The sequence below is a fragment of the Mercenaria mercenaria genome, chromosome 4, assembly GCF_021730395.1.
Source record: "Mercenaria mercenaria strain notata chromosome 4, MADL_Memer_1, whole genome shotgun sequence".
NCBI classification, from domain to species: Eukaryota; Metazoa; Mollusca; class Bivalvia; order Venerida; family Veneridae; genus Mercenaria; species Mercenaria mercenaria.
In genome coordinates this window covers 82983207-82997378 of record NC_069364.1, presented here as the reverse complement: position 1 = coordinate 82997378, position 14172 = coordinate 82983207, and the positions used below count along the sequence as shown (strand labels likewise).

Below are 14172 nucleotides of genomic sequence, written 5' to 3'. Positions count from 1 at the left end.
TTGAGACAACAATAAAGTTTTGACATCTGCCATCAAAGCATAAAGAATTGAAAAAATTGCAACTTTCACATAGGCCTAATTAGATATTTTACATTTTTTGTAGATTTGGTCTTTTTAGACTAACAAAAGTTAAATTTCTGTATTGAATCTTCATCGTATACATTTTTATTTAGCTTATAATTTTTTTTCAAAAGAATTATACTGATTTTTTGCTGCACAACACTTCTCCCTCCTTTAAGATTATTTCACTCCTGTGAAAGGTGGTAATGCACCATGCATAAACTTATAACTACCAGTTAACCAAATTAAATATTGTTTACTTAATTCCAGCTTTACAGAAATGTATTGTGAATATAAAGCACCGAAATGGCTGAAAAGCATAAGTACCATCCACTTAATAATACATTTATGTTACTGTTTATTTTTTTGTAAACAACTTATTAGATTTCAGTAGCGTTCATTATGCCGCACTGTCTTCTGTGTCCTTGACCTCGTCCACGATAGAATTGGCCTCCTCTCTGTGCTTTGGGGAACCGCACTCTGCACTGATCATATGAGGGATGTGGTTTCCATTATGTACATGCTGAAAACGTTGATTTCCTCTTTTGTTAGGCTGATCTTTGGTTTGTTTTTGAAGCTGCGCAAGTTCATTTTTCAAAGTGTTATTTTCTGATTTAAGGTCATCTATTTGATCGTTCTTGGTTGACTACATAATCATTATTTCATAAGCTTTCTCGTTGCGCATAAATCTCAGTTTTTCATAATCATTATTCAGTTTCTTAAATTCAGCAATAATTCTGTCCATTTTCTCAAGTTTTGGAGTTGCGACTGTTAACTTTTCTTTTAGTGAATTGATCTCGCATGCAGATGTTTCTTGCAGATTCTTTAATTTTGATTTATTAATGGAAAGTTCATATTGCAATTGTTCATTAAAGCCTTTCAGTCTTTGATTTTTCAAAATGAGAGACACATTCTCTGATTTCATACCATTAATGGTTTTAGTCAAAGAATCAGCTGATGATTTTAACTTCTTAAAATCTGCAAAAGAAACTCGACTTACAGCGTTGTTCGTTATGTTGTGCTGAAAGAAGGCATCTTCTTCATTGTAGAATGGTAAGATACATTCTGCTGTCTTGCGATAAATGAATGCTGTCATGCGTTCTTTATCACGGTGTTTGGATATTTCCGACTTTTGCCTGGCTGCTGGAAGAAGACAAACTCGAGCAAAATGTCCAATTATATTACATTTGTAACATCTCGCTTTTTGTGCACAGCACTTCTCCTTTTTCTTACCATGACAAAGTCCACATTTTCCACATGACACAGAAATTCTGAATGGTAATCCACTTCTAATCATTCTTGTTTGCCGTGGGGAGTTTTAATATCTTGCTTCCTAAATTGAAAGGTTGGGAAAGACCACTGTTCACCGCCACGTATTATTCTGTAAATTATGATGAATTTTATGGATACTATGGCACTACAGCACTATGGCTTTAGGCTCCATAACCTCAGATCCCCTTCCTAAATTCCAGTTTGTTTAGTTCTGCCCATTGTTTTCTCGTTTGGGGCAAACCTTTTACTTTATCTGGGGACCAAACGCCGCTCTTCATAGAATTACACGCCTCAACACGTGTATCACTGAAGGTTCCATGTTCACCGCCGTTTGAATACATCTGTAGATGTCTCTAAATTGCTTTTTTGTACTTTTAGCATGTGTAAATGTTGAGTTCTGCTCAACCCGGGGCTAGAGGGCGTGTAAGGTGACATACATTTACACTACCGTCCATGAACAGGCTCAATCAGACCGAGCCTGCAACATTTTCGTTTTTGTCGTGTTGAGCGACCTGTGAAGTTTCCACTTTTCTCTATTTACTTATTATGTCCAAATAATAATAAAACACAGTTCCAGATTTTCGTCTTTATTATTCTTCAGTGGAAAACCACACAGTTATAGTTAACAGTCAACAATTTTCACACGGTTATCCGTAGAATATAACAATTAGAAAAATAATAAGTATTAACAATTCTAATGTTCTAGTGAATAACCACAATGTTTCAACTTGGAAATCCAAATCTATTCTTTTTTGAAACCTGCTGTCTTGAAAATATATTTGCTCTCAACATATAATAACTGACCAATTAAAATGACCCTTATTGTGACTGTAATCAACAGTATAAACCAATCAAAATTCACGAAAGCTATATGGAAATAAAATTACAAATATTTAAAGTATTAACAAGTTTTGACAGCAATCAACGCCTTATCAGTCTCATTTTAATTATCCGTACGATCACAAATATCTTATCATAAATACATTTAGAAGCCTTTAGCACATTCTGGACTAACAAAGTATTAAAGTGCATAAATGTGTCAAAATTGAGACAACAATAAAGTTTTGACATCTGCCATCTAAGCATAAAGAATTGAAAAAATTGCAACTTTCACATAGGCCTAATAAGATATTTTACATTTATTGTAGATTTGGTCTTTTTAGACTAATAAAATTTATTAAATTTCTGTATTGAATCTTCATTGTATACATTTTTATTCAGATTATGATTTTTTTTTTCAAAAGAATTATACTGATTTTCAGCTGCACAACAAATGGACCTAAGCTGTTTCCAGACAAACACTTCCCACCATAAGAATTGGTAGTTTCTTCATATATGTCATATTAAGGCAATTATTAGCCTCCCTTTCATAAGATAGGAAGTAAATATTATTTACATAAATGTTTTTAAGAAATCAGCAGTAAAGGATATATTAGGAGTTACACGAATACACATTGATACCGACCGTACTGACTGGTCAAAAGCATATTTATCAGTTCTTTAAAGACACACAGTTTACACATATACTATACAAGTTTTCGTAACAATTGCAATTTACATTCATTTATATGTACAGATACAGTTTAAGATTAACATATGTCGCATGAATTATATGGTTATTAACCTAAAATGTTAAATGGATATAACAAAATTAAACCAAAAGCAGAAACCAACAACAGAATGCTCACTGTGTTCTGGATATATGTTTTCATAATGGAAGTGTCTTGCATCTGACTGAAAGATTGGAATTTAATGTATTTACGATACATTAACTCAAGTGTGGCACAACTATAACTAATAAGTACGGTAATTCAAAACTAGGGATGGGAACGAATATTCGAATATGAAAATATTCGAAAATCGGTCGAATATTCGAATATGAAAATCAAATTCGAATATTCGTAATTATTGTATATTTTTTTTTCAAAATAAGTATCAGTGATTTTGGGCAATATGAGCATGCTAATCATGCTAATCCTACAGAATAAAACCATGTCATGTTTGTTTATCGCGCATCAAAAGATGTCCAATTAACAAGAAAATAGCAATGCATAATTGGCAGGGGCCATCCTTACGGATTAACAGTTTGCAAGAGGCGTCAATGTGTCAGATGCATGTCACAAGATGTCCAATTAACAAGAAAATTGCAATGCATAGGTCATCGCTACGGATTAACAGTTTGTATTACAAGTAAACTTCTTCAACAAGGCTACCGTTATTACAAACTGCGTAAATATTTTGCTAAATCTTACTATCGTAATTCTGATTTAGTTTTAAAATTCAATAGTAATTTAAAGACACTTCTGCGAGAAGGTACTTCTAAACCCGTTTTTATGGGGATGTGGTTTACAAACTTCGTAAGATCTTAAGTCATGATAATTTTCCAAATATATTTGGTAAAATTATAAAACGTTTTCTTAAAAGAGGTTACGACCCAACTGTTTTGAGACATACCGCATGTTTAGTGATCAACCCGTTTACAGTTGGACACTACGCTTCCCTCTTTGATTGTGTCTGACGGAAGAGGGGGGAGACTCTATGATAAGCAGTTTTTAAATCCTACCAGGATTGAACTGTTTTGATATCTTCTTCTGACCTGTTTCGTCGGGCCCTTAAGGGTGTTTCTCTTGTTGCTCTGTCTTCTGAAAAGGCATTGAGTATATACGTTTTTGGTTCTAAAGGTTTGCTTTTTATATATTTATGCACGAGCATTTTTGTGTTTTACATGCCATGCCTTTTTGTTTCCATTACGTTTGTTAGAGATTCACCTGGAGGTGATTACTTTTATTTACACTGTCCCGTGTCTTTTGAACATGGTGGGGGTAAGAGTGAGGTTGGGTGCACACCATAAACCGGTTTAAGCTCCCCAGTGGTGTTTTTGTCACTGACCGTTCCAAGGCGGTGCCCCACTGTGTTCTTTTGTTTGTTCGTTTTGTCCTAATGTGTTGGCTTTGTGTGTGTGCGCGTGCATGTGTATGTGTGTGTGTGTTTGTGGTGTGCGCGTCTGCGTGCTGTGGGTTTCGTTTTGGGGAGGCTGCGGTTTTGGTACGTGGCATTCCCTGTTTGATATTTGTCTTTGTTTTTTAGGCGTAAATGTGATATCTTTTTATCTTTTGTTCATTTTTATTGGCGCCTGTTTTATGTAAAAAGTTGTAGAATTTTTTTTTTCGAAAACAATACCAAACTTGTAGATATTGTCGATCTTTTGACAATATTTTGACGACGTTTCAGACCATCCGCTGAATCGGTTTTCATCCGCAATCGGCCGTATTCGAATTAAATTTTGTAGTACTTTATAATAAAATCAAGAAATAGCATATGATTGATGCATAAATTCATGTTGAAGGAAGTTTAAGTCTGCCTTACTTGCTTTTTACAGGACGATTTTTACACGCCGTTTGAAAATTTTCAAAATGGCGGCGGTAATACAACAGCGCGTCACGTGTTTAAATGGGACGACCTGCTATTTTTAGATAAAAATGTGACGGTCTAAATTATAATCGTTTGGATTTTTTGTATCATTTTGAAGCTAAAAGTTAGTTGAATATGTTCATGAATATACTGACAGAATCGTGATAGAAAACGCTAGGATCGGCGGGTTTTGCTAGGTAGGATCGGGTTAATGGAAACAAACATTTTTTGGCTTTATCACGTACGATGATCCACGCTTTAAACAAATGAATATGTTGGGTATGCCAATCACGTAATAAAAATTTAAAGCTTTCATTAAAACAAACCGAATATTCGAATATATTCGAATATGGCAAACCGAATATTCGAATATTGATTTCAGTATTCGTTCCCATCCCTATGCAAAACACAACATTTACATCTCAAATAATTTGTTAGGATAAAAAGCTGATAAAGTCATCATATGGACAGTATACGTACTTGTGCCGCAGTTCTTTCCTTCATATCCGGCAACACAATTACACGTGTAATCATTGACATTATCCACACAAGTAGCGCCATTCTGGCAAGGATCTGGATCACACTCATCTATGTCTGAAATATGCAAATTTACGATGATTAATTTTCAAAGCGTATGTACATGTAATAATATCATAAATTAACACGACTAAATACGACGTCATAAGAGTACATATGCTCGTAAACATGAAGAAAATAATTCCAAATTTATCCTGCAAACTAATGTTTGATCCATCTTTTCTGTTACAAGGTTTGTCTTTGATTTGATTTATTATCATATATAAGACAATATAATTCTTTCTAAAGAACTCAAAAGTTGTGAAAAGAAACGTCTTCTTTTTTTTCGGATTACGGTTGTTAATTCTGAATTTATCGTAAAAACGATTCCGATAGAGTATTTTTAACTGTAAATCTCTGCTATTTTGGACGTTTAAAAGTTTTTGAATTTAGTTTAAAGAGAGATAAAAAAAAAACTTTTGAGTTATCTAAAAAAGAATTAAAGCTATATTTTCATGTCTATAGTTTTAAAAGTTTTAAAAAATGTTTTCATTAAGTTGGATAAGTATGTTACATAGGGAAATTTCACTTTGACCTTAAAATTGACATATCTGATTCTTGCTATATATTTAACTGCAATGTGTTACATGTACCTGTACCTTTCTCTGAACTATTTCTGAAGATGTAAATTCTTGTTTTCACGAGTGAAAATTATTGCGATCTTACATGTCAGGCAAACTTTTTTTCTTGCCATTTCATTTTTTTCCAATGTTCTAAATCAAACATACGCAATTTGTTGTTTCGAACCAATAAACAATATATTTGATATTTTTCAATGAAATATATTTTTTCATGGTAAAATTACTTACTTGGTGTTTTACACTCAAAAATATGCTAAACAAATGTAATAAAAAGCAAAGTCAGGTACCTAAAATTCAAGATAGGTCAAACTCTTGAAGTAAGTCTCCAACTGAACATGCATATAAATGACACCGCAAAATATAATACACACAAAAAAAAGGTTCATTCTAAAACATGCACAGACAAAAACACACATCACGTCAAAAGAGCAACACACAGTCATTGTTCACCGTAATACACGTGCAGTATTTCTTATATGTGCGCGGTCTCGTTCTACCCGTGCTAGTAACTCGTCGGCAGCTATGCATGATAACTCAGATGGACATCAATACCGAAGTTAAAGGGATGCATGCAATGTTGACATATCAGAAAAATATCGTAAAAATACATCTCAAATAATTTTTTGGGATGAAAAACTGATAAAGTCCATCAAGAAATAATGTAGTACACATCAATGATTTTGATAAAGACATAGAATCTATACATTTTAAGTGAAATTGTAAAAAAAAACTATCCCAGTGCTTTTTATGCATCTATAATAAAGGTCATTTTTTATAAATTAACTGTTTCCCATTCTTCTCAAACTTGTTTAAGGACAAACTTGATAATTCAGAAATGTCTATCCTATTGTGTAAGGGCAACTTCATCTGATGTTTTATACAATTAAAACTTTATGCATTCAAAAGGTCCACATAACCTTTTATTTCATTAAAGAACAAAAGGAAAAAAAAACATTATGCTTTAAAATACTTCGAATTTTATTACTTTTTCAAACAAAATTTGACCAGTGAAAATAATTGAAAAAATTATAACTCAGTAAACTGTTCCAGCCTTATTGTTAAAATCCAAACATTCCTAACGTTTTTTAGATTAAATAGTATCAAATCTGAAAACTCAAATGACCGCCTTGGTATCCTGTGAGAGGTAACTGGGTACGTTATATTCTGTCTAAAGTTCGATGTTACGTTAAAATCCGATTAACAAAAGGGTTCACTGACATTGTGAATTGTCAATGTGAATTTTTTACCGTAGCAGGCTTAAGCAATCTCTAATTCTTGCACAGGAATCGTCGTGAGAATTGATGTCAATAAGACCTTAATATCTGACCCACTGATCCTAAAATAAAAAGGATCACCTACTAACCATTATGAATTAATTTGTATGTATCCGGTTTGACAGCAAGAACCAAATTATTTTTAGTAGCTGATCATAAACAACGTGCAAGGTCAGTGTGACCTTGCCCTTTGACCTTTGGATCGTTTGCTGACCACATACTATTATTCAGGGAAATTTGATAGTGGATGGTCATATGTCAAAACGTTTACATATTTCTGATCGGAAATATTATTTACGATGAATGACCTCGAAATATTGACCGGCTAACCTGTTATCAACTGACCATGAGCAAGTTAACAAGCGATCACCAGTTATTGATCGGTAACGATTAGTCTACTGACAGACACGTTATGTGATTCTAGAAAACAATAAATGTCTCGTCACTGATGAGGCTATAAAACAGATTTTCATTCTCTACCTGACCACGATTATGTTGTAATGATCACTTTGTAGCGTGTTTAACATTTACTTACCTTATATAACTATGACACATAATTAAAAGATATTTTACATTCTAGTCCAAACAACACGAAAATAACAGAAATACACATACAGACTACAAAAACAAGAATATGTTTCAAGACGTGCCAAACATCAAAACTAAAAGGACATTTAGCAAGACGCAAAACGCATTATTTTCCTCATTTAAAGCAAAAGTAATATTTCGTTGTTCTTCCTTTTAACAGCTTGACTGAAACTACACAAAAAGTGGCAAATCATAATTGTTCCTGTAAGACTGGGGCTTCATGATACGAAAATCTTTTAGATTTTGCTCTGTAGTATGTTTATATTCCTTGCTTATGTCTGACATGCAAGGGTGAAATTTGACCTACCGGCCGGTGCTTGTAGGCGTAAGGGGATGCACATTTCATTATTTTGCACGAACAGACTCAATCACACCCAGTCTACTATTATTTTGCTCGATGCTTCTATACTTCCAAGGGATTTTCTTCTAGATTTTATTATAAGTTTGTTATTTTCTGCGAAATTTTGAAATCTTGAAGTCAACCCAATGTTTTTGTATAACAACGTTCCGTTTTAAGTTCGCCCTAGGGATGTGTGCAGAGAAAGTGGTGTCGCACATTTAAATACCTCTCACGAAGAGACTAATTCAAACCGAGTTTGCTATTATGCTTCTTCGTTGCGTTCGAGGTTTCAAACTGATCTGATGAACTTAAGTATTTGAAATGTAAATATAACATTGACTTTGATGCTTGAATTTCATTGTGTTGTTCTCTGTGTTACTTACTAGTCTGGCAATTTTTGTCGGTGTAACCATCCACACAGTTACATGTGTAATCATTTACATTATCCACGCAGGTAGCTCCATTTTGGCACGGATCTGGGTCACACTCGTCAATGTCTGAAAATAAAAAAGGTTGTTCATGCTTGCCGAAATTCAAGTATACTAGATGAAATGATACTTATATTTTTCACTAAAACTGTCCCTTACCTCAAACATCGTGGTTTCATTTTGTAGGGCTTGAAACTGGTATAAATTTTAGATAAAATCTCCCAACAATGGCAAATTTTAAAAAAACTGATTCACTTTTTTATGCTCAAAACATTATATAAAAAGTCTTATTTGTCACTATTTCGTCAGGGGAAATTAGATATCAAAGGACATATGTTTATAACTATTGGCGGATGCATTAACATTCAGCTCTGAAAACATTTTACTTCTATTGAAATTTTTGTAAAGGCCGAGTTTCGTAGACTTTTAAAGTGATGTACTTGCCAGTATAAATCATGAATTTAGAGGTTTCTATTACCGTGTATACGCGGTTACACATGTAAATATTATGTACAATCTGATACCATCTATAAAATCTGCATATCTCATTTTGAGCCAGACACTTACTTGTGTCACTGCATGTTCATCCACACCGACTTTACATACACATCTACGGAAACAAATTACATCGGTGGTTTCATATCAAATGATATTAATCAGACATACGATATTTTACCTTCTTGTTTTGGTGTAAATTCCACTTTAACCCGTATGATCAAAGAGGTTGTATTTATTGATACCAGCTTCACAAGTAACATATGAAATTATTAAGTTTCATATTCATTATATGTGACCACCGACTTTTCATCATGATTTGACTTACTTGTTTCACAGAATGTTCCAGTATAGCCAGTTACACAGTCACATGTGTATAGATTGATAGCGTCTACACATGTTGCCCCATTTACACAGGCGTGTGAACTACATTCATCAATGTCTGAAAAACATATTTAAAAAAGTCTTTGAAACAATGTATGATACAGGCAAAACAACTTTATTTGAAACACCTGTGTACAACACTTAAAAACTGTATAACAAAGAAGTTTGCTGTTTTAGACAGAAGCCTCTATTACACAAGGAAGCGTCAAAGAAATAATATCTACTCACCTGTAGCACAGAATTCCCCTGTATAGCCGTCTACACAAGTGCATGTATACGCATCGATACCGTCTACACATGTGGCACCATTCAAACAACTATGGCCAGCACATTCATTTATGTCTGCGAAAATGTGAGAATCAGTCGGTTAAAGAAAATGTTTACACATGACACCAACGTTTAAATAATGCATGAGACTAGTTTTCATCAGGCAATAACACCTTTACATATCACTATAATTAGTAACTTACCTAACAAAGTGTTTGTTTATCCGTAACATTGAAGAGTTAGGAACTTATTAATACGTGCATGAGCGTATTCTACAATACGTTTTACTTTTCGCAAACTTAATAAGAACTATATTGTACTTACTGTTCTGACAAAATGTTCCGTCATAACCATTTACACAATCACACGTGTATCCGTCAATCCCATCTATACATATTGCGTCATTTTGACAATTGTGATTTTCACATTCATCAATATCTATTTGAAAAAAAAAACATTTACATGTGCATGCCTTAGTTTATGTAAGCTTTTGCCTGTAAAATTGTTTTATTACATTTTCACCGATGAAAATAAGTTGAACTTACTTGAAAAGTATCGTCACATAAAATTACAGCAAACCCCTTGATAACTGAAACAGCTGGTTGAACAAACTCTTGCTTAAAAACAAAGTTATAGTGTCATCGATACAGCATGTTACGACATACAGTTTTATTCAGAAAACATCACCAAGTATTTGCTACCTATATATAGATAGTTTTTGATCAAATGAAAAAGAAAACAGTTTCTCTTCAGTTGGGACTGCGTGATAAAAAATATAGTTGTACATCAACTTTAAGTGTGTCACTGGCATAAACAAAATCTCATCACTTACAAACAAAATGTTACTCCGCAGCTACGCTTGTGATATACAATAAATGTTTCTCTAATATAGGCAAATTTTGTCTCCTCAGATCAGAATGTGTCACTGACAAATTTGTTTGATGTTACTGTAATTGAGTCATGCTCCTCATGTACGACTGTCATACACAACAAGAGTTTTCGGAGGACAGTAACAATCGACCATTCAAAGCCTTGTCAACTGAATGAATTATGGAACCTATACATTGTAGATCACATCAATACAGTGAACATGTGTGCGAAGTGTCAACCAAAGCGTCCAATAGCTCTTATTTGTTTGTTTGTTTTGAGTTTAACGCCGTTTCTAAACAGTATTTCAGTTATATAACGGCGGGCAGTTAACCTAACCGATGTTCCTGGATTCTGTACCAGTACAAACCTGTTCTCCGCAAGTAACTGCCAACTTCCCCACATGAATCAGAGGTGGGAGACTAATGATTTCAGACACAATGTCGTTTATCAAATAGTCGCGGAGAACATACGCCCCGCCCGAGGATCGAACTCGCGACCCCGCGATCCGTAGACCAACGCTCTTACCTACTGAGCTAAGCGGGCGGGCTGACTCCAATAGCTCTACTTTTTCTTCAAATTGCAAAGCTAAAGTTATTATGCCCTTACGACGTTGTCATACTCGAAAGGTTTACCATATGTCAAAACCAAAATGTTTCTCAACAAACAAAATTCGATAGTTATGATTATATTTTTTCTCATCACTGTCATCTAAGTCATATCTCAGTAACAACTGTGCCACAGTGAAAACGAACCTCCAGTGAAAATTGTGCCATAGAAAAAACGTTTCTCTAAAGTGTATGCAACAGACAAAACGCTTTAAACGAAGTAAAGCAATTTACGTTACCATCAACACAGTAAGTTCCTTCAAATCCGGGGGCACATAAACATGTATATCCGTCAATGATGTCTGCACATGTAGCTCCATTCTGGCATATATGATTGGCACACTCGTCAATGTCTGAAAACAATACCTTTATACTATGAAAAGAATGCCTACTAGTATGCATTTAACAAGACAAAAGTCCAACAGAAAAAGCCACATTCAAAGAGTAAAACTCTAATATTTAAAAAAAAGGTAATTTTCACTTTATATGGGTATGGAAAGCTGTTATTACTGACATTGTTTACACATTTATTGATATCTGTTGGAAGAAAATTAATGATAAAACTGTAACAAATGCATAGAGTGTTAATATCTCAAGTTTGCAAAATTGATCCTGACTAAGCTCACCAGTGTCGCAATTTTTATCAGTATATCCAGCTACACATACGCAAGAGTAGTCATCGACAGCATCTAAACACGTGGCACCATTCTGGCAAGGATTGGCTGCACAGTCATCAATATCTGAAATGAATGAAAAATCTCTTTCATAGCGTTGTCATCCTAATCTCAGTCAACTTCAGCGAAATAGCGCGTCCACGTCTCGTGACAACAGTAGCATGTCAGACGGTAGTGACGTCAAACGACAGATGGTTTTTAAGTTCAATATATTGAAAGGGTAAAAAAGACATTTTGTGATATTTATAATCCATAGATGACTGACTGGAAAATATTTCAGGTCTATTTGTTTAAAATATTACATGCCCGATAACAGTATTTACAAGAGTATTTGGAATATACACATTGTTTTTATTTTCTTGATGGTCCATTAAAGGTCAAAATTGCTAATATATTGTCTTATTTGTCTGGTAAGCATCTCATTTTGCTGCGATTTTCAGATGATATGTTTTGTTCCATATAAAGACTTACTTGTTGCACATGTTTTATCTGCATATCCCGTGACACAGTTACACGTGTAATCATTGACTTCATCAATACATGTTCCACCATTAATACAGGGATCTTGGGTACATTCGTCAATATCTAAAGTATCAATCTTCATATATTCATTTCCGCAACATTCTCAGTAAACTGAATTATCAATCAGTCAAGGTGCAGGACGCAATATATATTCCCTTACTTCATTATTTGGCATGTAGCAACTAAAACACTTAACCAGCCCCGATTTCATCTCAGTGTTGTTATATTTTCTGGTCCTTCGGGATCATTGATTTCAACTCATTTAGATTTGAAGATTGAATACTGCTTAAGCCGGTGCTAGGGGCATGGGCAGTGTTGCATTTTCCATTACTGCTCATCAACAGACTCAATCAAACCGAGTCTGCAATTTTCACTGTTTGCTTTGTTCTCGGTGCTTCCGAGGGATCTACTTTTCAGATTTTATTCTAAATCAACACTTGTTACTTTGACAACATCATAAAAAACAGTGAAAGTACTTTTTAAATTAAGTGTCCCTTTTCAACAGGACAGTAGTAATATTAACATCAGTATGACTAGATCTATACATAGGGCTCCGAATTTGGCTACCCTTATCGGGCCTCAGTCAGAGCTGTCAAACGGCAGCATGTCATGCGATCAGCTGTTTAGACGTAGAAGAGGCTATGACTACAGTACGATTTAATGAAAACCATCGTCTGAACTAAAAAAACGTTTAGTAAGTAACAATTAAAATGCAGACAAAAAAAGTAAGAAGAGACATCATATAATGTAAAAACACCAATGTGCAAATCACATGTAAAAACATTAAACACATAATTAAATTATGAAATGTCTATTTATTCAAAGATAATGTCCTTGATCACCATGTATGGATACAAAAAGCAAACCGTGCAACTAAATCTGTGAAAACTGTGAACTATAAAATTTAGGGTAGGTCGGGATACCGGAAACAAACAAATTTTTTACGCCATCTTATTTTTTTAAGAAAGCTACTACATTTGACAAAAGTAATTTTCTCTAGAATGACATGACAAATTCGATTTGATAATAGTATTCAACTGTTTTAATGATTGAAAATCGGCGGTCAGTTGCTAAGTTACCAGCTTTTTTCTGAGAGTATTTGGTTTAGAGAACTACAATATCAACATGAGTCTAACAATATATACTTTTACAGTTTTTACCAACGTTTCGGTGCTATGCATTTTTAAAATAAAAATACACAAGTAAACACGTGTTATGTAACGTCAAAAAGATGTCACGTTAAATTGAAGAGCAATACATAGTATTTCATAGTCAATAAAATATTTCCGATGTGTACAGAAAAAAACTAACAGGTGAAAGAATAATCGTCTTCCTATAATAGCACTTCCGATAGAAAATATTCAATAACAGGAAATGTGCGAAAAGGACATTACTGTTAAATGGTCAACTAACATCGCACAAATTTTGGTGTATAAATGACATGTTTCTCATAGTTTAACATAATATCCAAAACGTCCATTATGTCAACAATTACAGGTATCTATTAGCATACTTGTAAGTCAGATGTGATTTAACCAAATCAAAGCAGTAAGTCTTACTACTGTTACAGAAGTCTCCGTCGTACCCCGATGGACACACACATATGTATGTTTTGATACCATCTACACACGTAGCACCATTCTGACAAGCATGTGATGCACACTCATCAATGTCTGAAAGTAATATGGAAGACTAAATAAAACTAGAGCTATCACTGAAGGGAAGGTAATGAACGTACCCCCCGCATGCACTGACACTACATTGCAATTTGACGCACACAAGATTGCATTATTATGTGGACTGTCTGTATACAGACTCTATGTAT

At 34.1% G+C, this 14172-nt stretch overlaps 1 protein-coding gene across 1 annotated transcript in view; it reads right to left on the bottom strand.

Moving 5' to 3' along the window:
- LOC123552315 (neurogenic locus Notch protein-like) overlaps positions 1–14172 on the bottom strand; it is a 97668-nt gene that overhangs the window by 65668 nt on the left and 17828 nt on the right. Inside the window, exons 13-21 of the mRNA XM_053542308.1 lie at positions 13907–14020; positions 12297–12410; positions 11778–11891; positions 11391–11504; positions 10001–10114; positions 9638–9751; positions 9354–9467; positions 8486–8599; positions 5224–5337 (exon numbers count right to left, since the gene is read on the bottom strand). Coding sequence (XP_053398283.1) covers positions 5224–5337; positions 8486–8599; positions 9354–9467; positions 9638–9751; positions 10001–10114; positions 11391–11504; positions 11778–11891; positions 12297–12410; positions 13907–14020 — 1026 coding nt within the window. The remainder of the gene's footprint in view (positions 1–5223; positions 5338–8485; positions 8600–9353; positions 9468–9637; positions 9752–10000; positions 10115–11390; positions 11505–11777; positions 11892–12296; positions 12411–13906; positions 14021–14172) is intronic.